Consider the following 27938-nt stretch of genomic DNA (forward strand, 5'->3'; position numbering starts at 1 on the left):
ATATGTTCATCTTAGAGCACAGCTTCTTCTCACATTCAGTGAGCATTTATTGAGTGATGAGTCAGTGTCAGTTATTCTGCCTGGTGCTGGATATATGGTCGGAACGAGACAGTCTCTGAGGCCAAATGCCTTAGCGGCTGTTAGGAGTTCGTTATGGCTTTGTCTTTAATGAAATTATCCCAAACCTCTTTGAATCCATGTCTGTTTCTTGCCAGCACTACCTTGGTTATAACTTAGGTTTACAGAACTTTGTGACTCATTACCTGATCAGGGAAGGATATCATCTGCTATATGCTGACATTTTCTTACTAGGAGGATGGAAAGGAGGACATCCAGCCTGGGCAAGTATAGGATGAAAGGGGAACAAACGCCAGATTCAGGAGAGCCTAACAGATAAACATCACTGTTAAATCCCGCCCAGCACATATTCCAATGTGCTGGAAGAGTCAAGCCAGCTGGAATACCAGGTGAGAGGGTATCCACCACTCAGAGGGAACAAGTTAACAGGAAGGAATTAGCACATCCATTTAACCTCCTTATTACAGCATCTTCCGCACACTGTTGTGGGTAAACAGAAAACTGGCTGCTTTGAATTTCTTCTCCTTTGTTTTTTCCCTGACCTCTGGTGGGAGGGTCGGTGGGTGGGAAGCACAGACTGGCTGAAGGACGGATTCAAAGGAAGAGAAGAATGAAAACAGAGGATGGATATCTCACTGGTGCAATAACAAACCGGAGACCGGAGACCCAGAGGAACAGGGACACCGAGCCCCTGAGGAAAGAGGAAGTAGGGAGTTGGGGGATAGACAAATGCCCACGGCTACTCTGGTGGGTCCAGAACTAGGAGGACAGCGTGATTACACAAAGGTGGACTCTGGCTCCGTGTCAGAAGGACTTTCGGGTAACATGCACCACCCAGAGCTGGATGGGCTGCCAAGCCCAGTGGAATCCTCCCACAGCTAGGGTGGCCAAAGCTGCAGGATACCTACAGCGGCCACCCCCACCCCGTGCTCTATTCACGGCTCTCTGCTCCGGGAAGAGGGGAAACCCCACCAGTGCAGCAGCTGTGGGCAGAGGACAAGGCCGGCCAAAGCTGCATTTCCCAGGCATTCCCAATTTGTGGCACACAGGAAATGCTTACACCCTGACTTCAACACAGGAAGCACTTAACCAGTAATAATGCCGGCTCACTTCATCCCCCTTTTGTACCCTCCAGGGCCCCTGGGTGTTCACAGGGCTGACGAATGAGTCCCTGGAAGGTCTGTCCTTGCACCGTGGATGAGAGCACTGACCCCGGAAACAGGGGCCTCTCCAGCCCCAAGAGCTTCTCTACCCACTCCCTCGGTCCCATGCCCTCCGGTGTGACCCCAGGAAGCCTGACAATGTTGTCAAAAGCTAAGCAGCACAGGGTCACCAGCAAGCTGCGCGAACACCCCAGCTCAAAGCAATGAAGCCAACATTGTCAGCAGCGCGATGGCAATCACTGGGCCTCCCGCAGGCTTTCTGAGATGCTGAAAGGATTTCACAGGCCCTCGCCCACCATGTTTATGGGCACTTGGCTCCAGAAACCCCAGCTCAGGAAATTGAGAAGCATGCTTCCTATTTGAAGCATGAGGGCAATCTTTACAATATTAAAGCATTTCTCAGAACCTCAGGTGACAGAAGCTGTACTTTTACTGTTAGTTGATTAAGGAAATGTGTTCACATATATGAATTCACACTCAGGCCCCTGCAGCAATCCCAATTAGAAGGTCTGACTCTAGACCAATATGGCAGCTGTCCAGTATGGCAGCCACTACCCACACGGGCCTAGTGAGCATGGAACATGTGGCTAAAATACACACCGAGTTTCAAAAATCAAGTATAAAAAAATCTATATTTCATTAACAATGTTTCTATTTATTACATATAGAAATGATAGTATTTTGGACGTATTGGGTTAAATATGTTATTAAAATTCATCTTATCTGTTTAACTTTTTCAACATGGCAACTAGAAAGCTTACAGTTACATATATGGCCTATATTATATTTCTATTGGGCGGCACTGCTCTAGACTTTCCACTCTGGGGACAACTCTTCCTGGATAGAAGTAAAAAAGCCACCACTGCCTTAGGGCCTAGGCATGACTCCCTGTCACCTAAATCAACTTCTTGCCACCAGGCATCCCAGTGAGCCACAGAGCTGACTTTCTATACAGGGTGATAGCTCTTTGTGGTTTCCCTAAGGATGGTATAGCCTTGGACCACTTCCCGAAATTGTTTGGGTCCTTCCCTCATTCTTTCTGAGCTAGGTTAAGTAATCTGCGAAGGCATGTGGGGTCGAGTTCACATGTGACTCCACAGTCACCATCTGGTGGGCTTTTGGTATTAAAAAGCAAAATTACGAAGGACTAAAAACAGGTGATGAGGGCACCTGCCTTGTTTTACCTCAATGGATTTACAGAAGACTCTTACAAATGCGTTTGCATATTTTCCAGTGTGCTGGGTTTAGCACATTATAAGCAAGGTCTCATTTTATCCTCCTACCAACACGGTGAGGTAAATAGCTGGGCCCTGCCTTTTTCCCAGTATTACATTTGCAGCCAAGGAGAGAGATTATCCAGAAAGCAATTCCTTATTTTTTTTTAAATAAATGACCCCAAAATGGTAATGTTGTGCATGTATGTGTTCATGTGGTTTCATCCAGCAAATTCTTTCCAGGGTCAGAGAAGTTTGATTCATTACATGAGGAAAAAAAAATAAATCTCTCCTTCGAACTTCGGTCCATGAACTCTACTCATCCTTTGAAATGGACAGTAAGGAAGAAATGATGCCGGAATCTAATCAGTCATTTGACAAGCATTTTGGCGGTCGTACTCCATATTAGGCATGGCCCAGGGTAACCATGCCCGATGTCCTCAGCTCCCTGCCCTAAATAAAGGAGACAAACAGGAAGTACCAAAGTGTTACAGGGAAAATTGTGTCCTTCCAAAACTCCTATGTTGAAGCCTTAGCCTCCAGTACCTCAGAGTGTGGCTGTGTTTGGAGACAGGGTAATTAGCTAAAATGAGGTCTTTAAGGGTGGGCCCTAGTCCAATATGACTGCTTATGACTGCTTATCCTTATAAGAAGAGATGACTAGGACACAGACAAGCACAGAGGAAGAACCAAGGGAGGACACAAGGAGAAGGTAGCATCTGCAAGCCAAGAAGAGGGACCTCAGAAGAAACCAGCCCCACCCACACCTTGATCTTGGACTTCTGGCCTCCGGAAGTGGGGCTATAAAATTCCTGTTGTTAAAGCCACCTGATCTGTGGGATTTTGTTGATGGCCCGAGCAGACTAGGACACCAAATAACAAGCAGGAAGAAGGCCTCCACCCACCTGAGGAATGGGGGTGGGGAGAGGAATCGAAGCAGTGGGCAGTCATTCTGGAGACGGAGCCTCACAGCTGGATCTGGGAAGGGTTGGTTCGTGCAGGGTGGGGGTGGGCAACAAGAGCAAGTGCAAGGAGTCCAGAAGGTCTGGGCTGCCTGACCTGCCAAGTCTCACTTTCAGAACAGATGCCCCAGCACAGCAAGTGTTCTTTGGGAGGCAAGGGCTGCGTCCGACTGCGCTCCATCCCTCGGGGGTTTAGCACTGTCTGGTGGGCGCTCAGCAAATGGAGTGGCCCACTTCATGGGCCACAACTGACCCACCTGGACGTAGGTCACCACATCAGTGATGCACGCCAAAGTGAACTCAAAGCAGGGAACGTGGGCTGAGAAAGGTAAAGCTGACACATGGCCAAATAAGACCACGACCCAAATGCAGATGGGAGAATCTGAGCTTCTCAAGGGCAGGCCTGGGGCTTTTTCATCCGTCTTCTCTTGCACTCGGTGGCACCTGGTGCCCGACACATACACACTGGTGGGCTAAATGCATGAACCAGACTTTGAAGTCCTCAAGAGGATTACCTGACATTTTTGAGGCCAAAGACAGACTGGGAAGACCAAAGAGAAGACAGAGAACCTCCATTTTCCAGGCTGCTCCCCTGCTCTGGGCTCACTGCCCCGCCCCAAGCCTCTCTCTTGGACAGACCACATCAGATGTGGGCAGGCACGTGCAGCCATGAGTCAAGTTCTCCAACCAATGTGAGAACCCAAGTGCAAGATATGCCTGGAGACAGGGCTCCCAGAGCCAGGACCTTCTCTTCCTCAGACTGAGCTGTTGTCACCATTATACTAATAGTGTCCCATTATACTAACAGGCCCCAGTGTTATGATGACATGTTTTTGCCCTAGGTCCCACAACTACTAAGTTGTCAGATGGGATTCAAACTCAAGACTTTGCTGTGGATCAGTTGTGAGGTCCTGAGTAAATTAAATGCTGAAGTGTCAGATTTGACAACTCTAAAATGGGATTTTGTCTATATACGGATATAGAATTATAATACATGTAATTCTGTGTATAATATTATATGTCACTGGGTTCTTATAAGGACTAAATGTATGCGTAAAACACTTAGCACATAGTAAATGTTCAATAAAAGATGTGTATTATGACTGTTATCATTGCTGCTTATTCTCTTCTTTTCCTTTGCACAGCCCCAATGCAGCACTTAGAAAAAGAAGCAATTTCCTGTTACCCTCTTCACACAAAAAGCGTGGGACGCATATGGATAGACTTTTCTTTGGGGCCCCCATTATTCCAACTATAATGATGTAGGTCCACATCTGTCTTGGGAGAAGACCCTAAAAGCCATCTGTAGACAACCACTTGGGAAAGGCAGATTTCTTCATTGTGGGGGCTCTCCTGGCTGGTTGTTATGTGAGAGCCCCCTTTCTGCCAACCACTTCCACTCCAGCCAGCAAATTCCCCATCCTCAAAAACAGAGGTCACCAGGAGCCTAGGAAGAAAATTCATGTGACCACCAATTTCTCTCAAATGTGGGAAGAACCCACACAATCTAAGTCGTTTTTGTTTGCTCCAAGAGAGCAAACCCAAGGAAAAGAAAAAAACAAAAAAACATTTAAAACTACTCCACTTAATAAGAGTTTGTACTTCAAGAAGTTTGTAGTCTTTGGGGAAGAGAAATGGATTTCTGACATGGTTATACCCAAAACACTCCAGTGAAGTTAAACAAAACTGCCAAAAAAGCTATGCTCAGTACGTGGACTGCTAACAACACCATCCTTCAAGCACCAGGCAGTGGGTGAACAGGAGATGCTACAGCCCATACCCGCCCCCCTGTAAGGGACACGCCCTCTATTACCGCCAAGCATCAGCATAAACCAGTGGCTCGCACAAGGTCACGAAGAAGCCAGAGTGTTACTAGCAGAACTATGTTCCCTCCTCACTCACTGATGGGGAACACTCCCACCAGCAGGATGAGGAGAGAGGAAGCTGGCCCCTCTGATGCCCCCGAGCTTCTGATGCCTGGGAAACTGCCAGATGATGGTCTTCATCCTTTGACTCTATCTGTAACTCTTGGTACTGATTTGGTTCCAGCTCCTTGCTTCGCAGAGTGTGAGCTGTGGATCAGCGGCATGGGTGTGATGGGAGAGCGTGTCAGAAATTCACCCGGACCTGCTGCATCAGGATCTGCCCCTGACACTTCGCACGGTCCCCAGGTGACTGGTGTGCACACTGAAGTCTAAGAGGCCCTTGTAAACGGACTCATGAAGGTAACTCCGCCTTTCTGACTCGCTCAGCTCCAGGTGAAGGAAGGTGTCGGTGGTGCTACCCTTTGCCCTCCTCTCTTCCCATATGGATTTCTTGTTTGTGCCATACTTTCTAGTTTCTTTTCACCATCTGCTTCTAATCATTAAAGTAACAATCCCCTGAACACCTATGAAATGTGTCTTGGCCCATTCCAAACAGAGAGGCAGCAAGGTAGAGTCACTGATTTATGGGCTAGAGAAGGAAAAAGGGGCCCCATGTTTCCCGGCCCCCTACTATGGAGTCAATATTGTCCCTCTCACTTTCAGCCAAGGGAACGGAGGCTGGGCGAGAAAGGTCAAGCGGGTTGCCCACGACCACATGACAAACCAGCCAGACCTGCCCCTCCTGGCCCGGCCACCCGGGAAAGTGCTTTAGCTCCCATGCTGCAAGAATCCTGAGCTCAGGAGAAATCGCTCTCACCAGGAGCATTAGGACATAGGGCCTTTATAAACTACAAGGCAGTTCTGTAATGTGTCTCAAACCTTAAAACGCTCTCCCTTTGGACCCAGCAATTGCATCTCTATCCTCTATGTTGCCACTGTGTATATAGTTTCATGCCACAAAGAAAGCAGAAGACATCAGATGCAAGACTGTGACATTCCTTAAATGAGGGACTCGGGGCAAATGACTGATTTGCTCAGTGCTAACGCTCTTCCTTGCCCCCCACTGTATATGGCCTACGGACACTACGTTTGTGGATACATGTGCATACATGCACATGTGCTCCAAAAGAACCCTGGGAAGAGAGACTCTGGTCTATGGCATTCTTGAAACTCAGGTTTTAATCACCCTAAGTACAAAGTGAAACAGTCAATTTAATTTCAACCCAGTAATTTATGTTTCCATTTGGCTTATAAGGCTTGACTTATGTGACCAATGTCCTGTGAAGACTCCATGTCCTCCGGTCACAGAATCTGCAAGTTCCCTACCCAGTGTGCATGCCTCCTCCTTCGGTAATAATCAAACTTCAATATCAGCACTGTCCAATATGGTAGCTACCAGCCACATGTGATTATTTAAGTTTAAACTTAAAGTAAAAAGTCAATTCCTCAGTGATGCTAGCTCCATTTCCAGGTCTCGATAGTCAATCAGTGGCCACCATATTAGACAGTGCAGATGTAGCACATTTCCATCTCAGAAAGTTCTACTGGACAGCAAAACTCTACACTGTTAGAGTTGGTAGGATGTCCAACCAAAACTGACATCTCCCAACCTCCCTTAAGATACGGTCAGTGAGGGGCAGCTCAGTCGGTTGAGCATCTGCCTTCAGCTCAGGTCATGATCTCATCAGGCCCTGCATCGGGCTCCCTGCTCAGTGGGGAGTCTGCTTCTCCCTCTTCCGCTGCCCCCCCCCCCTGCTTGTGCGTGCTCTGTCTCAAATAAATTAATTCTTAAAAAAAAGATGTGGTCAGTGAGTTGGCAGAAGTCACTGGGGACCCTTTCCAGGGCCTCAGATCAGATGGCAAGACCTTTTCCCCTTCTCCATTCACGGAGAGCAGACACAGTAGCTGGAACTCAGCAGCCATCCTGGGATCATGAGGAAAAAGTGCTCCTAATGTTCTTGGAATGTCTTTGCTCCTCCTCTCTCCCTCCACCTTCGTGACCTCATCAAATCTCATGGCTTTAAATGCAATCTAGCTGCTGCTGACTCCCAAATTTATACCTCCAACCCAAACTACTACTCAAACTGTAGATTCATATATACACATCTCTACTTCAAGATCTAATGGGCCCTTCTAACTCAGTGTATCTAAATACGAACTTAAAACCTGGTCCACCAGCAACCTTTCCGATTCCAGTCAAAGATAACACCATTGACAACTCCCTGCTTCCGGTTACTCAGGCTGAAGATCTTGGAGTTGACTAGGACATCTCATTCCCCGACACCTGACCATCGAAACCTCAGGAACCACCTTCGAAATGAATGCAGCGTGCAACCACTTCTCCCCCGCTCCACTGCTGTCACCCCTGGCAGAGCCGCCAAGCTCTCTTCCCCAATGCTTGAAGAGGCCCCTAGATGTGTCCTGCTCTTATCCCACCCTCCACAGCGCACTACAGCACAGCAGCGAGAAGGGTCCTTTGGAAGTAAGAGCCCTTACTTCAAAGCAGAAGGTAAGACCACGTCACCGCTCCGTTCCTTTGGAAGTAAGAGCCCTTACTTAGGTAAGACCACGTCACCGCTCCGTTCAGACCCTCAGAGTAAACACAAAGTCCTCCCCGTGGTCTGTGGGGCCTGATGGGGTCTGCCCCACGCCCACCACTGCCACTCACACTCCTCCCCCCCCCATTCCCTCCCACAGCCCCCTCTGTTCTTCCTCAAACACATCTCACATCCTAGAGCCCTGTTCATCAGTTCCTGCAGGAATCCACCTTGCTAGCCGCCCGCCTCCTAGTCTCTGCCCAAATCCCACCTTCTCAGTAAGGTTGCCCTGACCTCCAGAAGCCCAACCCTGCACTCCCAGCCCACTTCACCTTGCTCTATTTGTTTTCTTTTTCCAGGGCCCTCATCATCTAACACAACAGAAGTTACTCTGTATTATATCTATTGTCTGTCTCTCTCCACTGGCATGTAAGCTCCCGAAGGGCATGGATTTCTGTCTGCTCACGGATGGACCTGAAGGCCCACATGGCCCAGAAAATGGTAGGCACTCACTACATACTTCCTGGATAAGTGAAAGGTCATGAGAATTGCATCCTTGAGCCTCTGAAAGAGCATCAGCAACCTCTCTTCCTCCTGTAAGTCTTACGACGTGGGGAAAGGTCAACTGATGTGCTTAAGCCACTGTAGCCAGGTCTCCATTCCTGGCGGCTGAATGAATTCCTGCAAAAGCCAAGGGTATCATGCTGCATTCAGCATGCAGGGTGAACTGGGGGGTCCTTGCAGAGGTCATGGTATTGGAAGGCCCACGAACGACCCAATCAATGTCTTACCTCCCAGGAGCTGAAACTCGCCTCGGCTCCAGGGAGCAGAGGAGATGTGGTGGGGAAGCAAATGATCCTATTATTATAGTCATCTCTTCAAATCCTTAGCGGGCTTGCAATTTTCCTAAGAAGAAGAATTCCTTGGACTGGCCCCCCACTGTGACCCTTACACCCAGTAAGAGTCCTTGCCCTCTGACAGATGTCTTTATCCACAGCCTATCCTGACGTGCAGTGCAGCACAAAGGGAGCTCTCTTCCCCCACTCCCCCTTACTGCAGCTCGCACCCAAACACAGGACTCTCATTATCAGCCTGAGCTTGAGCCCTTCCCTCGAGGCACCTATGGCCAGCCTCGGAGACAGCACTGGGTGCCCAGCGAGCTGGCAGCAAGGTCCGCTGCCTTTGCAGGAAGACACTGTGGCTGGGTCCACTCGGCTTCCCCACCTTCATTCAGAGGCCACTGCGGGCCCTCCCACACAAAGCTGGACATGTCTCAGATGCAAATGCTCCACCTGGGAAGAGACAGCAAGGATTATGTGGCCTGGTGGACCAGCCGCTACAACGAAGGGTGGTTCTCAGGCCTGGTGCTTCTTGATTCGTGTGGAGCTCATTTATTAGGCCAGAGAAACCTCCAGATGGCTTTCGGAATGGAGGCCTCAGGAAGGAGGGAAGACAACCAAGAAAAGCATAAGAGTACAATTTGGGCCACCTTGATATGGTGCTTCTGATTAGCGCAATTGGTAAGAAAAGGGCAGGACCAGCCTGAAGGTTCTACTTGATCAAATCACCAAGCAAGAAAACCAAGGGGCTGAAGAAAGCCTCACGGAACAGCCAGCCTACCTTACGCTAATCAGGACTAGGCCAAACTCAAGTCTCCAGAGGCAAGGGGATTGCTAGGGTTTAAACTGGCCTTAGGGAGGTAATCTCCCCTTCACCAGGCCCCTTCTCTCCTCCAAGACAAGTGAACAGTCAGCCCATTACTCTTTGGTGTGTAGAGGGGTTGCTGAACAGGATCCCAACGTGCATATGGGGTAGGGAGTGAGGAATGGCTACCTCAATAAATTTAAATAAAATCCTTTTCATTATTTTAACTGGAAACTATTAAATCATCTAAAAATTTCAATCAAATGCAGAGTTGTCGCTGAACCAAATGTACAAATAGAAAAGCTGTGGTCTGGTGGTTAAACCAACCGCACAAATTTAACTTTCCTATTATTTGTCAATCTAAAAAAAAAACACAGAGGAAACAAGAATGAATGACTCTGATAATCAAACATCTGTGTGTAAGGCAGGACGTGAGTGATACTATTGACTGAGAGACAAACACAGCAGACACAGCGGTCACGGCCAGGGGAACATTCTGCAGTAGGCTTGTAAGAGCCAATTGTTCAATTTTCAGAAAGTGCATGAGCTAGTGGTGATAACGGCCATTATTAAATTGCATAAGCTTATAATCAAGCAAATTATATTAAGTTAAAGTTGGGTAATAAATACTCAAAGCTCCTCACTTCCTAGTTATTTTATTATGCTTTACTGTTATCAGATCTGGCATAGTCTCGCATGTACAGTATGGAAATACTCTACAACATCACGCTATGGTCCCTTTCTTCCTAATGCCACAGCCAGTGATGTCACACGGATAGGATAAAATCAGCCATGGTGGGAATATTCCTACCAGGCCGACTGGCAAAATGCTCCAGGTCAGGTCCCCTCCCCTGAGAGCTGGCTGTTACACACTACCAGGTGCAGCCCTCTATTGCTCCATGACGTGCTCATCAACAGGGGCCACCTGTGGGGCCGCGTGCTCATCTCAGTAAAGGCTCTTGCTAGCTCTGCAACGCTGGGCAAATCACATACCCTCTTTATCCGTGCAGAGCCCTTAGAAGAGTACCTGGCATACAAGTACTCTGTTCGCTGTGGCTTACGCTTACGAGAGGGGCCACGGTGTGCTGGTGAAGAGCCCAACCTTGGGAACCATACTTGCTGGGTTCAAATCCCACCTCTGCTCCTCGTCAGCTGGAAGGTCCTGAGCAAGTTCCTTCACTCCTCTATGCCTTGTCTTCTAAATCCCCCCAAGAAGGCCAACAATAGTAACTACCTCTCATGTTAGTGTGAGGAGAAAATGAAGAGTAAAAGTAGTAATGGACAATGACTGGCATGTACTAAGTAAATGCTCGACTCGTGTTTGTGGCTTCCGTTATTGTGGGAATTCTTCTTTTAGGAAGAATCATTTTCCAAGGGGTTACTTACCAAATTCTTTACTAATTTCCACATTATCACACCTCACTTTTTCCCAAATAAACTATTATCTACTAGAGAGGATCATAGAGAAATCCTGCTGCTTTTTAAATTCAAATGAACTCCAAAAGTTTGTTAATTAAAAGGGAACATTTAAAAACAGAACTACCATATGATCCAGTAATTCCAATCCTGGGTATTCACTCATAGAAAACAAAAACACTAATTTGAAAAGATTATCTGCACTCCCATGTTCATTGTAGTATTATTTACAACAGCCAAGATATGGAAGCAACCTAAGTGTCCAGCGATGAGTGAATGAATAAAGATGTGATGTACACAACACACACATACAAGAATACTATTCAGCCATAAAAAAGATGGAAATCCTGCCATTTGCAATAATATGCACGGACCTTGAGGGCATTATGCTAAGTGAAGTAAGTCAGCCAGAGAAAGACAAATACCTTATGATCTCACTTATATGTGGAATCTAAAACAAACACAACTCCCAGACAGAGAACAGACTGATGATTGCTAGAGATGGGGGGTGGGTAAAATGGGTGAAGAGAGTCAAAAGGTACAAACTTCCAGTTTTAAAATAAATAAGTCCTGGGGATATAATATACAGTATGCACTACAGTTAATAATATTTGAAAGCTGCTACAAGAGTAAATCTTTTTTTTTTTTAAGATTCTATTTATTTATTTGATAGAGAGAGACACAGCGAGAGAAGGAACACAAGCAGGGGGAGTGGGAGAGGGAGAAGCAGGCTTCCCTGTGGAGCAGGGAGCCCGATGTGCGGCTCGATCCCAGGACCCTGGGATCATGACCCGAGCCGAAGGAAGACACTTAACGACTGAGCCACCCAGGCACCCCTACAAAAGTAAATCTTAAATCAATTTGTAACTATGTGTGATGACAGATGGTAACTAGACTTATTGAAAGGGCCATTCTGCAATGCATGCATAGAGCAAATCACTATGCACACCTGAAACTAATCTAATGTTATACGTCAATTATATCTTAATTTTTTAAAAAGTGAATAAACCATGGAGGAAATTCCAAAACAGAAACTACTGAAAGATAATTACTTTGAAGGAAATCACTCTGATAATAAACATGTAAGCTTTAGGTTTGAGGGGTAGAGAAAATCCTTGTAACCCTTTAAAATCATATCTCAAATACAGGGACAAAACCAGTAAGACAGAACACATTATCATGTGTGACTTCAAAAGAATATTAGTGTTATAAGGGTATCAACAACATACTAAACCTAGAGCACATAACCACGAAGACAAAGCTGTCTCTTAAAATGAAAATTTCACCCACAATTGATATAAGGCTTGTCTCATACAAAATACAAAAAAAAAAAAAAAAAGCCTATGATAAACTACTAGTCAATGCCATGGCTCTGTATTTATATCAGCCTTATTTCCAGGGGGGGGGAAAAAGGTGAGGTTAAGAGTCTGCCTTCATCTCAGGTCATGATCCCAGGGTCTTGGGACTGAGCTTCATGTCTGGCTCCTTGCTCAGCGGGGAGTCTGCTTCTCCCTCTGCCCCTCCCCCCCACTCATTCATGCTCTCTAAAATAAATAAATCTTTAAAAAAAAAGAAAAAGGTAAGGTGGGCAAAGCCACTGTATTAGAATTATTGTACCTTCACTAATCATAAGGTCTCCTGCAGCACTGTCCAAATGCCAAAGACTTCATTCCACCCAGCAAAGAAATCAATGGCCACATGGTACTCACAGAGGATATCAACACCCATGTGGAACATCCACCACACCCCCTGAATTTGTCATCCCTCCCCAATTTGCTCTCCAGCTATGCACAACACGGTCTCCGGGAGGAGGTGGTCAAAGTAACCACACTCTGGGGGCTTCAAGCCATAGTCTCCAGAGCCTAGGCTCCAGCTCCTTAGTGACATCTGTGTGACCAGAGTGCATCAACTGAGCAGCTTTACAACTGAACTGAACAATGATGGCAGCTCCCCACAGATCACTTCGACCCATCTCAGCCTCCCCATTTCCCATGGCCTACTTTTTAGCATGCCCTTAGCAAACACTCAGGCTACCTGTGCCACCTCTGGCCAAAGAGGACCTGCCAAAGGGACAAAGATAACTGCAGGAATGAAGGATAACCCCAGTTTTCCTTGGGCACTGCACGGTGGGAAGGCTCATCCTCCCTAACACACATGTCCAAGGCCACCTCAGGGACCACTCAGGCCCCTCCATCTGTCCTCTTCAGGGTCCCTAACAAACCCTCAACCAGGGCACTAAAGACCTGAATCAGGGAAGAAGAAATGACTGTAGGTGGAGGGGATTTCATTCACACTTCATCCCCCTTCCCAAGGCAGGTTGAGGGTTTTCTGAAAAGGACCCTGAACCACATCTAGAGAAGCAAAGTGAGATTACTGATTTACAAACTCCAGATGAAGTCAGCTTGGAGCTGGCACTGAGAAGAACCTCGGGACAGGTTAAATAAATGACGGGATAGTCTTTCAACAGGACACCATGCAGACATGAAAGAGAACAGGGAAACTTCATGCACCAATATGGAACAACCCTCGAGATCCATTTTTTAAAAAATAAGTTTGATGGGAATACGATTTACAAACAGTAACATTTACCAATTTTAATTATGCACTTTGACGAGCTTTAGTAAATGTGTTCCATCATATAGCCATCACCACAATCATGATCCGGAATATTTTCATCACCTTGAAAAGGTCCCTCTTGCCTCTGTGCACTTAATCACCCCCATCTCCTTCCCATTCTTGGCCCCCAAAGCCACTGATCTGCTTTCTGTCTTTGTAGTTGGCCTTTCCCATAATGTCATATAAATGGAACCACTATACTACTGTAGCTTTTTATGCCTGATTTCTTTCACTTAGCATCATGCTTTTGAGACTCGTCATGTAATTGCATACATGCATATATACATTATCACATGCTATACACACGTGCATACACATGTGATAGTGTACGTTGGTAGTGCATTGTCACTGCTGAGTGGTATTCCATTGTACAGATTTACCAAAATCTGTTTATCCATTATTGGACATTTGAGAAGAAAAAAAGTAAGCTGCGCCACTGTGTCCCGTGGCACTCTGCCATCCGTGTAAAAAGGGGATAGATGCACACAACTTTGTGTGTCTATTGACCAGCACTTGAAAAACACACAAGAAACTGGAATCATGGTTGCCTCTGAAAGAGAAATAGAGTGGCTGAGAGATGTCCTTTCTCTGTATAACTTTTAGTACAGTTAATAAAAGTTGTTTTAACTACGTACATATATTACTGATTAAAATAAAAAAGTTTTAAGATGACGTCCTCCATCTAAGATCTGCATCCCTTTTCCCCAAATCTTACAACTTTTTTTTTTAGCTATTTCTTTGACTTATCAAGATAAGGTTTAACAGGGTATTTTCCAGATAAAAAAGGAAATTTTGCTGTCTTCCCTTCCTCATGGAGTTCTTACACACTCCAACTTAATCTCCCTTAACTATGTGCTTCATAAACTTAGGAAAATAAAAGCCTCAGACATCTGACCACTGCATTCAGTACAGCCAAGCCCTGCAAACTCATGGGCTGTCATGTGAGCAGAGCATCTCGTTGGATGAGAAAACAGAAATAGACTGGACCACCTGGGCAGAGCCCACGGCGTGACCTCTGAGGAGCCCTGGTGGCCCGAGACGCCCTGCCCTTTGCCAGGCGAGGCCGACCAACTGCCCCCGCAAGCGACAAAGGAGCTGCAGTTCCTTAGGTTTGAACTCCCTTGAAGAACCCTCCGGCAACATAAAAGCACAACCACATGAACATCTGCAGCTACTCAGGAAAGCCAGTGCACATTCATATTCCCTTGTCTGGGGTGGGGTAGGGGCTTTTTTCCCCTTTTTACATTAATCCTTGTTCTTGGCTCTTCTGACAGAGTCTGACACATGGCTTTGCTCACTGAAAGTTTTCTGAAGGTCTCTAGAGGGGTGGCTGATCCTCAGAGCTGGGAATGATGTCACCGACGCCATGCTTGGCCAGGCCTGGGCTTCTCCCCATTCTCCCCATAGAGACTCAGGCTGTTGCCCTGATCCCCAGCTCCTGAAGAGGCCCTCACCTGTCTGGCACACACAAGCATCTGGCCTACAAGGGCCAGGTTTGCAAGGCACCGTGCAAGACCTGAGGCTGGAGCATGGTTGTTACCCTGGTAAACACACAGAGACCCGAAAACAACGGAGCAATGACAGGTCATGCTTATTCGGTCTTCGGCTTGGGCCTCGTGCCCGCAACTCTTCCCCACCACCTCACACCCCACCTCCCAGCAGCAGGTTCCCAGGGAGGTGGGCAAGCCCCACCCTGTCCAGATACTCCCTGGGACCCCTCACTCCAGCTAACCCAACAAGTCATTTCAACAAGGCTTGGTTGGACCAGTACTGGTTTTGTGCCTATCATCCCCAAAGCAGGAATGAGGCGGCATGGAAGAAGCTCCCAGGAGACAGGCTGTTGCCAGCGGCATCCCGTGGGCCCATGACAAAGGCCAGCTGTGGACTGATGGGGCCTTGAACAGACAACCTTCAGCAGGGAGGAGGGGTGAGGTGTACTCCATCAAAGCAGAGCATGGCCAGGCCTTCCTGGACAGGGCCCAGGACACGGTTTTCCATGGCACTATATCAGGACCCACATATTTGGAAAGTATTTCCCAGTCAGTACCCTTCCAGTCCTTCTGATTGCATCAGGGGGAGAGTTCAGTATGGTTGCCAGTACGTCTTTAACACTTCCCTAGCACTCCATAATTTCCCCTTCTCACACACAGGAAGAGTGGGCGGCTTCTTCACAGACTTTGCCAAACGATGAAATCCAGTTAGGGTTTGATGACATTGTTGTGTCTTCAATGTATTTACTTTTATAGTTACTTTCTGTTTGGTATAGAATAATTGGTTTTCTGCGTACAGGGGGGTACAAAGTTTCTGTTTCAAATTATTTTGAGGCAAAAAGTCAGCTGATTTAAAGAAAAAATATGAAGTAAGATACCACAGGAGGTGTATGTTTAAGACAAAAATTAAAAAAAAAGCAAAAACCATGTAGGGGGTATGTGGTTTTTCATGGATCTGACAAAAATGGGGACTCTGATCACTGAGGTGCCAGAGACACTGGGGTGAGCCCGAGAAGCAAGGTTCGGAACCACGCAAGGCACCTTCCAGAAGAAAAGGAGTCAGTTCACCTGGACAAGAGCCCAGAGCATGTGTGTTATCATGAGGAAGATGAGGCTAGAAGTGTGAGCTGAGACCAGCTTGTGGAGAGCCCTGAGGCTGAGTGGACCTGTGAGGGCTTTCACCTGTGACTGGGAAGACCCCCGAGATGCCTCCAGCCCACTTCACTAGTAGGATGGAGTCGATCCCCAAAACTGGGCTTATCTGGGGGAGGAGGGGAGATAACCTAGGGCATGTGGACTCTGAGGCTGAGGGGCCAGGGAAGCAGCCTGACCTGCCTCAGCTCTGCAGGCCCCAGTGAGCCCTTGAGAATGGACTCGGCACCCCCAGGAGGATGGGGCTTATCATGAAATTCTGTACGTCCTGCAGGCCCCACCAGGGCTGAGAAGGGAACAAAGTGTGGGACAACACAGCTAATCTGGGAGGCAGGTGTTAGCTCAAACAGTCTTCCACGATAGAGATACTTATCACCATATATGGCAAGAAAACTTCTAGGGAAAAGGAGGAAGAGAGAGAAAAAAAAAAGATTGGAATAGGCTTAAAGCAAAAAAGCAAAAAAAAAAAAAAAAAACCCTAAAGATAGCCTAAACAAAACACACCCAGCCCCTCGCGCCTGCCTCACAGTCTGTGAGCCATATGGTGTGTGATAAGCCGGGGAGCTTTTATTTACCTTCCATCAGTGTCTACAAAGCCGAGAGCCAGCCCATCGAGAAGGCCCCACTTGCAGCAGAGGCTACGCCATACCCTCAGGCCCAGATGACCAGTTCCCAGTCCCCAGTTCCCACTCCAGGAGGCCACCTGCTGCCACTCCTGCCCCACCCTTGTTGCCTGCCTCGACCCCAACAAGGGCCACGGCCTCCCCAGCAATTTTCCCACAATGGACACACCAGGGCCAGGCCTGCTGCCTCCTTGTCCAGCTGGGCCATGGGGCCACATGTACTGTCAGCCAGCTCATGAGTGTTCGCCCTAATGGGGCCATTCACCAGAGTCCTCTGCTACAGCCCAGACAACTGGTCAATAAACTTTCCTCGTGGCTAAGAATGATCAGCCACCTGAGCGCCACTTAACAGGCATGCTGCCTCTTGAACCATAAAGGTCACAGAAGCCTGTGCCTTCCTGACGCGTTCCACCACTCCCATGTCCTTATATGAGAAAACAGCCAAGAACTAATCACATCCAAACTTCTCTAGGTCTGATGTACTGGACCACTCTCTGGCTCTTCCCCAAGACGACCCAAATCATCACAGAGAAGTATATGCTCGCTCTGCGCTCCTGAGCTGCCCTCACCCTCCAAAATCTTGTGACCACCACCTCGATCTCTCTTCTTGACAGCCATGGTTCCTTTGTGGTTTTAGATTTTCTTCTTTTTTTAATCTTTTTGTGTTCTACACACTGACACAGAGGTAAAAGAAAATGGCATTTAAATATGAAAGAACTCAACAATTAAACCCACAACTATACATTTATCTCACATGTTGGTGAATCGGAAACATCATATCACGGAAGAACCAAGAAAGCTCACGAAGAAATATATCCAAGTATGAAAGTACTGTACTCTTGGTGCCTTTACATTTCGGTACAACTCACAGGCTCCTCGGAGAAACACATCTATGATCTTGTTCTATAGGTGTCCATTCAGGAATTCTGCTGTTTGCTCCAAGGCTGTGCTCACATAGCAATCCAGGCAAGCCCCTCCAGAATTTCATTCTAGCACAACTGGTGTCCAGTGATTTGCTTTAAAAACTCCCTGGGGGAGGCTTCCACAGACTCACCCTCAGGGAGGGGCTCTCAGGGCCTGTGAGCATAGATCTCCTGGCATCCCAGGCACCAAGGAGCAAGCGTGGGCATGGGGATCTGTTGCGGACCAGCTGCCCCACAGGCTCCAGAGTCAGCGCTCCCACTTGGCCCCTTTGGGGGCTGTGTGGCTCACCCAGGGGAAGGGAACCCCTGTCAACCCTGTTTTGATCAAATGGAGAAGTGCCAAACTGTGGGGTGAAGGGTATCAGAAAGGTTGAATCTTCCAACAGAATGACTAGTTAAATCTGAATTTCTATAAAAAACAAATCATTTTTAGTGTTAAGTATATCCCATGCACTCTTTGGGCCACACTTCTATGAGAAAAATGATTCGCTGTTTATCTGATTTTTGGATTTAATGAGGAAGGCTTTATGCTTATTTGCTAAACTCTGGCAGCCCTGGCTATCCGGAAGTAGCACGACCGACAGCCTCGGGCAGCCTTGCTCTTCCCCTGTTTACCCCCAGAGGCCACCGCAAAAACAGCCCCGCCTCTGGCCAGTACCTCATTACTGCTGTTCCCTGAGTGCATCTGCAAAGGCCTGCAGGCTCTTTGGGGCCCTATCTTGAGGCCATGACACGGAGGGCAACCCCTCAGCCAAAGTTAAAAGTCAAGTCGCCAAGAGCCCTGAAGGAAAGCGTTTGTGGAAGAGACTCAGCATGAGGAAGCCCGAGGGAAGATGCCCTACCTCTGGGAAGTATGGAGACACAAGCACAGGCACTTAAAGGTCTTGCAGTGTTCAGATGTGAGCCTGTCCTGGGCAGCCTCACATCCCCAAGGGCACGCATGAGCCAATGTAATCTAAGACCTAGAGATGCGAGTGGCTGGTTGGCTTAACAGAAGCATGAGCCCCTTTATAAATGGCCTTCACCAGGCCATAGGGCAGAGGTCTGGGCAGGCCCCAGCACGAGTCCTGGCAAAGAGCAGGAAAAGCATCTCAGGGGCATGGACTCATGGGCTCTAGGCCAGACCAAGTGCCATGGATGTGAGGGGCATTTCTCAATATACAATCCAGAAGCAGCTGTTACTCTCCTGCTGTAGCACTAACAACTCAATAACGGAATGAGATTCTAATCCGGGGACTATTTTTACTATCACCCAGAAAGCCACTGGCTAATATTAGGTTGAACTACATGAAAATACCATTTTCCTAAGTCAAGAATGTTAGAGTATTGGCAATTACATATGGCCCAAACAGATAATAATGCTGAGTGCCTGCTGGGGGTCAGACTCCATGCAAGGTCCTTTCAGTACATGTGCCCATCTCAGAGGTGCAGAAACGGAGACACACAGAGGTCAAAGTACTCATCCAGCTGGACACACACCAGGTCTGTGTTACTCCAAAAGCCACATGCGTTGTATGCACCATGTGGTGGGTTCATGGGGGTCCTTCTATCTCTTGGGCTCTCTGCCTGTGCGTTGATGCCTGGCTATTCCGGCAGCATTGGGCACCACCAGGACTCCCACCCTGTCGGCACCTGTCTACGCAGGGGCCACTTTGGAGCTAATCAAAGCCTGGCCTCCTGAATTAGCAGCAAAGTGTATTTAACAAACAATCTCAAGAGGGAAAAAACATTTGAAAGTTTATTTAGAGTGAGAAGGAAAGGGGGCCAAAAAAAGCACTCCTAAAATAAACAGAAAGTAATCAAAGGATAAAAACCGAATCCTACTAGTTTTAAAACGCCTTAACCATGACACTATGAGCTAACATGTAATGGACCACTGAGAAAGCCATCAGGTGCAGTGCGATCCAGCACCCCTGCAGACCCAGACACATGGACTTCTACAGCTCTCCTCTGAGAAGACCACAGAGCTTCAAAAGAAGGAAGGGGATGAGAAGCCTCCCAAAAGGACAAGTCAAGGTCAGGGAGTGTCACTGGTCTCCTGGCCCACCATAACTCCCCTTAGAGGCTGAGACCAGCACAGTAAGAAAAATAAAACGGCTGTCAGACTCCAACTTGAAAAGAAGAAACGAATGTTCCCCTCCTTGTGAAATAAAATGTTCGAAGTCAGAGCATACATAACACACAATAAAAGTAGCTTCCACTAGTTCTCAATGAATATCCAGAGATCAAAGCTGGAGAAGAAAAGGGAGGACTGACCTTCACGTGGGCCACGTAGTGATGACACGTCTCCTCCATGTGGACCAGCTGCAGCTTCTCTGTGATCTGACCCACGGACTCTCCCAGCAACACAAAGTAGACCCTGGGCAGCTGGCCCTTTGCCTTTTTGGCCACATCAGACGTCAGAACGTAATTGAGGCCTGCCGATAAATAAGGTCAAGACGTCAGCAAGGACTCACGTGTGGGGACAAGGCCACCTGCGCTCCCCCCTCCCAGGCTCACAAGCACACTTGGTAATGCTACCTGCCTCCCCACTGCAACCGAGGGCTGCAGCCCAAGTCAACACCCTCTTGGAGAGAAGCACACAGCCAGCATCCTCACAGAATCGAGAGACAATCAGGCTGCCCCCTGCCTTCCCGGTGATGCTCTGTGTATCACATGTCATGGCTCTCCCTGTCTTAAATCCCCTGAGTTACCCACTGAGTCACCAAGGTACACATCAATAATTAGCAGCACAGCTGGCGTCCTTCACACCAAGGTGAACCTACAGAATATTACTAGAAACTGCAGAAATTATCACGGCTGCACATAGTCCCGATTTCTATAAAGCAATGGGATATATGCCTAACACAAGGGAGCAATTAACCCAATAATTCCCAGATGTTGACTTGTGCTCTATGACCGTGACATCCCTTGGACCATGTAACATCACGTCCCCCGAGCACTGACTATGTGCCAGGCACTGTTCCGGGCACAGGGGAGAAAAGCCCTGCTCTTCCCTGTTTACCCTCAGAGGCCACAACAGAAACAGCCCCACAAAGCCCTGCCCTCATGGCGCTCACAGAAACTCAGACCGAGGCTAAAGCTGACTTTATTCCCAGGGAGCTGAGTATATGGATCGCGTATATTATAGCGTCTATCATTTGAACAGAATCATGAGCACTGTGAGGCCTGTGGTCAGGCGCACTGAGCTGCACTCCTGAGGAGAAAAACTCCTCACCTATTCCTGAACACGTAATGTCAGGAAAAGCAGAACCTACCGGGACACAATCTGAAACTTAAAAAAGGTCACAATACAGGATGCACATTGGATGAACACAAAAGGTCTTACTTTCATAATTTCAGAGTCAATCAGTCACCCTACAACAATGTGCTTCATTAGGCAAGTAGGGCGTTAGTGTCAATAGACCTATTTCACTGCTTTTCTGTACCACAGCAGAGATCAGCCCTCAGGGACCCTTTTTATTTTTTAACTGCTTTGTGGATTCAGGGGAATGTGGCATTTATAGTGAGAGAGAGAAAACATTCTGTCCCCCCAAATGCCCAGACGAGGCTGCAGAGCCATGGGAAAACAGATGACCCTGTCTCCACGAACCAGCCCCTTGGAAGCTGGGTTCTTGCCCCAGTAAAGAGCAGCCCACACCTGCCCACATTAAGTATATGAAGCAAGGCAGTAGGGGTGGCTCCGGCTTTTAATAACATCAAAGGAATCAGCCCCCAGGGGAGGTCCAAGCCAGGAGGGAGGAAAGTGACCAGGACAGGCCTTCTGCAGCTGCCACAGGGTATATTTTGGATGCGTCTAATGGTTTTCCTGGGCCTCTGCCATCTCAGGGATCTTGCCATGCCGAGCTGGCGGATTCCTGGTCAGCAAGGGCCGGTCTGCCTTAACTTGTTTACTTCAGCAAACAGCTGATTGCCAAGGCGAGGCTGGGTCACCGGGGACCTGGGACCCGGATAAATGAAGGCAATATAATGAAGAAGAATGCCTGTGGGAAAGTAACATGACAGAGAAAACACGGGAGCCCAGACGAGAGTTACACACCGGCTCCTTTGGCGACACCAGGGAACAGGGCAGACACATAGAACGTCAAAGCTTCAGGGCAATCCAGGGGCCCATCTGGCTCAAAACCTTTATTTCTCAGATGAGGAACTGAGGCCCCAAAAGGGAGCCAGACTTGCTCCAGGCCAGAGGGCCATCCACCACAGAGCTGAGTCTAGAACCCTCCTAACCTCCAGTGTAGGGCTATTCCTACCACACTGGTTCTTGGTGCACTTTTTACATTTTTTGAATGCCCAGATGGCAGAACCCAACACATGCAGTGATCCAGAACTGAACTCTGGCCCATTTACTTTCTACTCATGACAATTTCCCTGAGCAACAGCCAAAGAGTAAGAAAGGATAGGTATATATGGTTTGTGTTTCCAAGTTCTGTTTAGCAAGTCCAGAGCCAGAGAGGGACATTGCTGGAAGTTGAGCCAGGCAAAACCAACATGGTAGCTGTTGAGTGGCCCACTCCCTGGCCTTCCTCCCGGGTGCAAGAGCTTCCCTCCCTTGGGAAGGGTGGGCATGGGGAGAACAGAGGGTGTGAGCCCTCTTGCCAGTGATGAGCTAGCTGAGCTCAGAGAAAGCCAGGGTAGAAATGATCACAGGAAGACAGAACAGATAGGATCAGTGACCCACCCATACCCTCTTGGCTTGTACCATTTCTCTGCTGTCCAGCCCAACTTGTAACTGCTAGTACCTGTACCTCCTTTCCTGAGAGCCTTCTCTGGTGGCTCTGTCCACATGCATGGCAGACCAGAAGTGCCAGAGAACCAAAGTCTCTGCAGCAGACCTCAGTACTGCAGGAGCCCAGCTCCTCATTCCTTGGGTGGGGTAACTAGGAAGGGTGCTCCACATGGACTGTCAGGGTTCCCCAGCAGGATTCAACAACAACACACCTTCTGTTTGGCTGCTGTGCTGGTTTACTTTATGTGTCAACTTGAGTAGGCTGCAGTACCCGATCTGGATGTCACTGCAAAGGTATTTTTATTTTTTTAAAGAGTCACTGATTTTTTTCTAGTAAGACAGAGCATGGCAGGGAGGCTCAGGGAGGAGCAGAAGGAGAGGGGCAGAGAGAATCTCAAGCAGACTCCACACTGAACGCAGAGCCCAATGTGGGGCTCGATCTCACCATCCTGAGTTCATGACTTGAGCCGAAACCAAGAGCTGGATGTTTAACCAACTGCACCACCCAGGTGCCCCTGCAAAAGTATTTTTAAATGAGATTATGTTTAAATCAGGAGACTTCAAATAAAGCCGATTACCCTCCATAATGTGGGTGGACCTCATCTAATCATTTGCAGGCTTTATGAGAAAGAGACTAAAGTCCCTCCCAAAGAAGGAATTCTGACTTCAGGCTGCCTCCAAACTATAACATCAATATACACACATCCAATTGGTTCTGTTTCTCTGCAGAACCCTGACTGACACAGCTTCCTTCCCTCCTGTCTCACTTTCCTACTGGTGCTTCCTGGGATCGATCACAGCCTGAATCAACCATGTGCACCAAATCCTTGACTCAGGCTCTGCTTCTGGGAGAATTTGAATTAAGATGGGGCAGGTCAGGTAAAGGAAACAGATTCAGCCTTCAGTGTGTGCCAAGCACTGTGCTGGATACTTTTCAAACACCACTTTAGTCCTGTAACACCCCATCTCACTGTAGAATCTCTGACCCAATATATCCCTCAGACAACTGAAAAGAGGACAGAAACAACTCATAGTTACTAGAACCTGAGCTGAGGAACACAACCACTGCTCTGCTCCGGAGCAGAGCATGGGCATGCCAACATGTTCACCTATCAGATTTTTCTAAAATGTTAAAATATACAATCACAGACTGGCCAAATTATCCAGTTCACCAAGCATAATCATTTTGGAAGCTTTTCATCTTTGTAACTGCCTGCTTAATGCTTCTCCTTGATTTAAAATTTACTTTGACATTTTTAATCACACAAAAAGAAGTCGGTTCCATATCACACTTTCTCTTCAAGAAGAAAGCCACCCGGACACTCATGATAGGAAGCCCAGCCTGAGTGAGGAGGGTCTCATATTTGTCGGGGCGGCAAGAAGTGCAGACCATTCTGGAGCCCCGAGTTCAACTGGCAGTTTTAAACAGTACCTACCCCAGGAGTGTCTGAAAGGGAGCCCCTAAGAAGTGGAAGAGATGCCAGAGAAGCAGCCAATCAGTTGGCATGCTCTAGCAGCCTGGCCCCATGAGAGGGTGGCTGTCCCTAATGCAAGCCAGGCCAGCCAGCCCCCGTGCCGGGGAGGGTGCTGGTTCTGATTAGTGCCTGATCCCACCACACAGCCCACATCTTCAGGTTTTCCTTCTGGCAGCTTGTGTCCATGCCATGTCGAATGATGTCATGTTGATGGAAAAGCTGACCAGCCGCAAGTCATGTTGCAGCCTTCTCCTCTCTCTGCCCCCAGCTGGTTCCCAAGGGCCCCCCATACTAGCCTGGGCCAGGAGGGAGCCAGCTGTCTTGCATCAACTGAGCTCTGGTCGGTCCCAGCAAGTTTTTGACTCATTCTCATTCTCCATCACAACATGATTTCAGCTGTGAAATTCTACTAATAAATCCTCCTTCTAGGGGTGCCTGGGTGGCTCAGTCATTAAGCGTCTGCCTTTGGCTCAGGTCATGATCCCGGGGTCCTGGGATCGAGCCCCGCATTGGGCTCCTTGCTCGGCAGGGCGCCTGTTTCTCCTCTCCTGTTCCCCCCTGCTTGTGTTCCCTTTCTCCTGTCTGTCAAATAAATTAAAAAGTAAATAAATAAATCCTCCTTCCAGACTTACTGAGCTTCCCTTAGAGTCTCCCAAGAGAAGGGGGGACAAGGATATTTCCCCCTTTACTAGCTCTCCTAAGCTTGCTCCCCACCCCACAAAGGAACGAGGTGGTAATTATTTACATTAGGTTACCCCATGCCTCATATAATATGGATTTGCCTCATTATCCCATCTCCATGCTTCTCAAGAGACCACAAGGAGCTTGGAGAATGCTGTGTGTGTGTGAATGCTCTCTGGAGTGGAAATGTACCCCACCCCCAAAGCCAGAGGAAGGGTCTGGGGACAAGTCTCCTGGTTTGGACCCTACTTCTGCTACTGGCTTGGATGACCTGGTGCCATGTCTCAGGACCTAGGCTCCACGGCTTGTCCAGAAGTCTCCAAGAGCCATGGAAACAAGGGGTGCCAGATCAGAGCCCAAAACAACCATTTAGGGCTCATCCCTCCCTGGTTTTCATTTAGCATCTGGTGAGAGTCCATAATTGCTGGCTCAATCCCTAGCCTTCAGAGACTAAGAAGCACATTTAGGCTTTAGCCTGGCCAGGAAGTAGGTAGAGGCTCAGCCCCGTGGGGAAGGGGCAGAACCAGGCACACATTCACCACCCTTACTTACGGCAGCCAAGAGGCTCCGAGGAGTGGCAAGCTGCCTCCCAGGCCAAGAATGAAGTGATTAATAAGATTTGGGATGGGCGGAACTCTTGTTTTAAACTGCTTGGTGAAATGGGTTATAAATCTGTTCTTTGAACCGCTGCAGCTGGACATGTGCCTGCACCGCAGCACAGAACAGAGGGCCTACCACACAAAGGGGCCCTGGACACATCCACAGGGTGAGTGGGGGAGCATTGGCTGTTTGCATCTGCCTCCCTCCCTGCAGAATGCAAGCTTCCTGAGGGCCAGGGCTTTGTCTGGCCTGGCCTCTGCTCTGCGCCCAGGGAGCGCATAGTCTGGCACTCTTAAGAACTTAATAGCTATTTGTTGGTTGATGACCCAGCAGGTACATCAGTAACTCCATGTGACTGGCTACTTGCTGGGCTGGTTCTTGAAGCTGTTGTCTCTCAGCTCCCAACCCACCCTGCCCTGCGAGGCTGGGTCTGGGGCTCAGCACACCTCACTGCTGCTTTGCCAGTGGTTCTGTGGGAGGCTCGACTCAGATGGACAGCTGGAGGGAGGCTGGTGGAGGGAGAAGGGACTGCATCTTCCTGCCTGCTTCCTATTCCTATCAGCTTAACCTGGCAACAGTCTTCCCAGAAGCTGGTTCCAACAGCAGTTAATACCAGTTGCAGCTTTTTCCCCACTGCACCCCTCGGAGACACTGGCACCTCTAGTTACTGCCCCCTCCCCACCAAGGTTGAGTTCTCAGATCTGCAGCGTCCCTTCTCCATGTTTCTAGGTTCTGATCACCCCAAGTGTGACTTTTTTTCCCCTTTGTCCACTTGACCAGCGGTTCTCAAGTCTCAGTCACCCAGAGGTTTGCTGAAGGGCAGGTTGCTAGGCCCCACCCTCAGGGTCTGATTCGGTTAGAATGTGCATTTCTAACACTCCCACATGCTGTGCTTGCAGCTGGACTGGGGACCACACTGTGAGACGCCCTGGTGCTAACCCAGAAGTCAGCGACTACCAGGTCCTCTGTGACCTGCTTTCCTGATTCCCAATGTTAAATTCTGTCAGAATAACTGGTTTCTGTTTTCCTAACTGGATCCTGCCATTCCAGGGGCCATGGCAGAGTCACCCCCTACAGAAAATCTCTGGAGTTCCCACGGTCCTGCCAGAGGCCACAGCTGCCCCTCCAGCGGCTTGGCAAATCAGCTGGCCCCGAACACCCCAGACACCAGGTGGGAGCTGTGGTTTTCCACTGCTAAAGCAGAAAACGAAGAGGAGAATGGAGTCCCGTCCCCACCAGGTCCTACCAGAGAGAAGAAACCAAAGAGGCCAGACTGTAAGTAGCATAAAGCATCTATGGCTCCCCCAACCATCCCCGGGGAGGTCCCATGGCTCAAGATGTCAGCAGATAGAAAATGCTTCCAACAGCTGTTCAGAAGTACCCAGCACACATTGGTGCTTCTTGGTTGCACTGTGCCAGCCACACAAGCCAATGCAGCCACTTGATGGACACAGCTCAGCCCCGGACATGCAGACACGGAGAGGGGCCTGGAAGGTCAGCACCAAGCGGACATTCACTTGCCAGGCATTCCGTGGCCAAACCCACCACCACGCAGTCTCCTCTGCAGCACTGGGAGAGAGGGAGGCTCATCACCAGAGCCCCGGCCTTGGGTTCCCAACACAGAAGCCTGGGCAACGACGCTGAGCCTGGAAGACAGTGGAGGGTGGCAGTGCCCCCACCCTCCACTACCCGGAGACCAGGGACCTGATCTTCCTGATCACGCAGAGCTAAGGCACTGCCTTCTATGCCGGACCCCAGGGACACCCCACCGCAGCTGGACCCCCACGAACTACCTGTCACTCCCCTGATTTCTATCACATTTCCATAACAGCTGCCCATTCTCCCCTCCTCAGGTCTCACCATATTCCACTGTCAGCTCATGTTTTACCAGATTTCTGCAGAGATGGAGATCTAGCACCTTTCCCTGAATGCCAGGGGAGGACAAAAAAAAAATGGGATGGGTAATTTTCTGCACTGCCCCACTGATACCAAAATTCCCCAGTTATCATGATCTGTAAGCCTCAATCTTAAATAAATATGGAGAAATACCACTTAGATTGTAAAGGGATGTTTGATTTCAGTGGGAGAGTGTGCTGCCACTCAGAGTCCACCACCTGCACATGGGCGGTAGCCCGCCTGCTCCACACTGCCCACTAGGGGCAGTACGGTGTGCTACCCAACCGCCCGTTTCTCATGAAACTCCCCGACTCTTCAGGGGTCATGGTTAAACCTAGCCTTCATTATAATTCTGCCTAGAGGTCAGTGAAAGGGGCCCCAGTGACCGGGGCCCAGAAGGCCCACTGGTGTGGAGCAGCATGAGAAGACACCCACATCTCCTCCTGGCTCAGCCCACAAACCTTCTAATCAGAGTTCACTCTACCACCTGTCTTATGCTCTGAAATCCCCCTTGCTCAAAATTGGCATCTTGGGTTTCTTCTCGTCTGTTCCTACTCTTCCAAATTACCTTCATTACCACCACAGTGATGTCATTAAAGAGCCTGGAAACTGTGTACACTGCTCAGGATCGAAATAATAGAAACTCTGTAATTCCCATTCGAAACTCCATGAGGATATGCTTGGCACACCCAGGCACACAATAAACATCTGTCAAATGAACACACACATGAACTATTAATCACTTGCTTATTTTAGAGTTATAGAATAGTTCTGCTTATTTTTATGCACACCAATGTAAACCTTCAGCTCAACAATTCTTTTATAATGTTTTTTAATGGAGTCCAACTACATCATGAGTTGGTATTTGATAGAAGAC

General features: G+C 48.4%; 1 protein-coding gene across 1 annotated transcript in view; it reads right to left on the minus strand.

Moving 5' to 3' along the window:
• Nucleotides 1–27938, minus strand: part of ITGA9 (integrin subunit alpha 9) — a 333429-nt gene that overhangs the window by 228768 nt on the left and 76723 nt on the right. Inside the window, exon 15 of the mRNA XM_028107025.2 lies at nt 19940–20100. Within this exon, the coding sequence (XP_027962826.1) occupies nt 19940–20100 (161 nt within the window). The remainder of the gene's footprint in view (nt 1–19939; nt 20101–27938) is intronic.

The sequence above is a fragment of the Eumetopias jubatus genome, unplaced genomic scaffold (genome assembly GCF_037043125.1).
Source record: "Eumetopias jubatus isolate StellerSeaLion01/CBP00866 unplaced genomic scaffold, mEumJub1_p1.0 scaffold_1, whole genome shotgun sequence".
In the NCBI taxonomy this organism is placed as follows: Eukaryota; Metazoa; Chordata; class Mammalia; order Carnivora; family Otariidae; genus Eumetopias; species Eumetopias jubatus.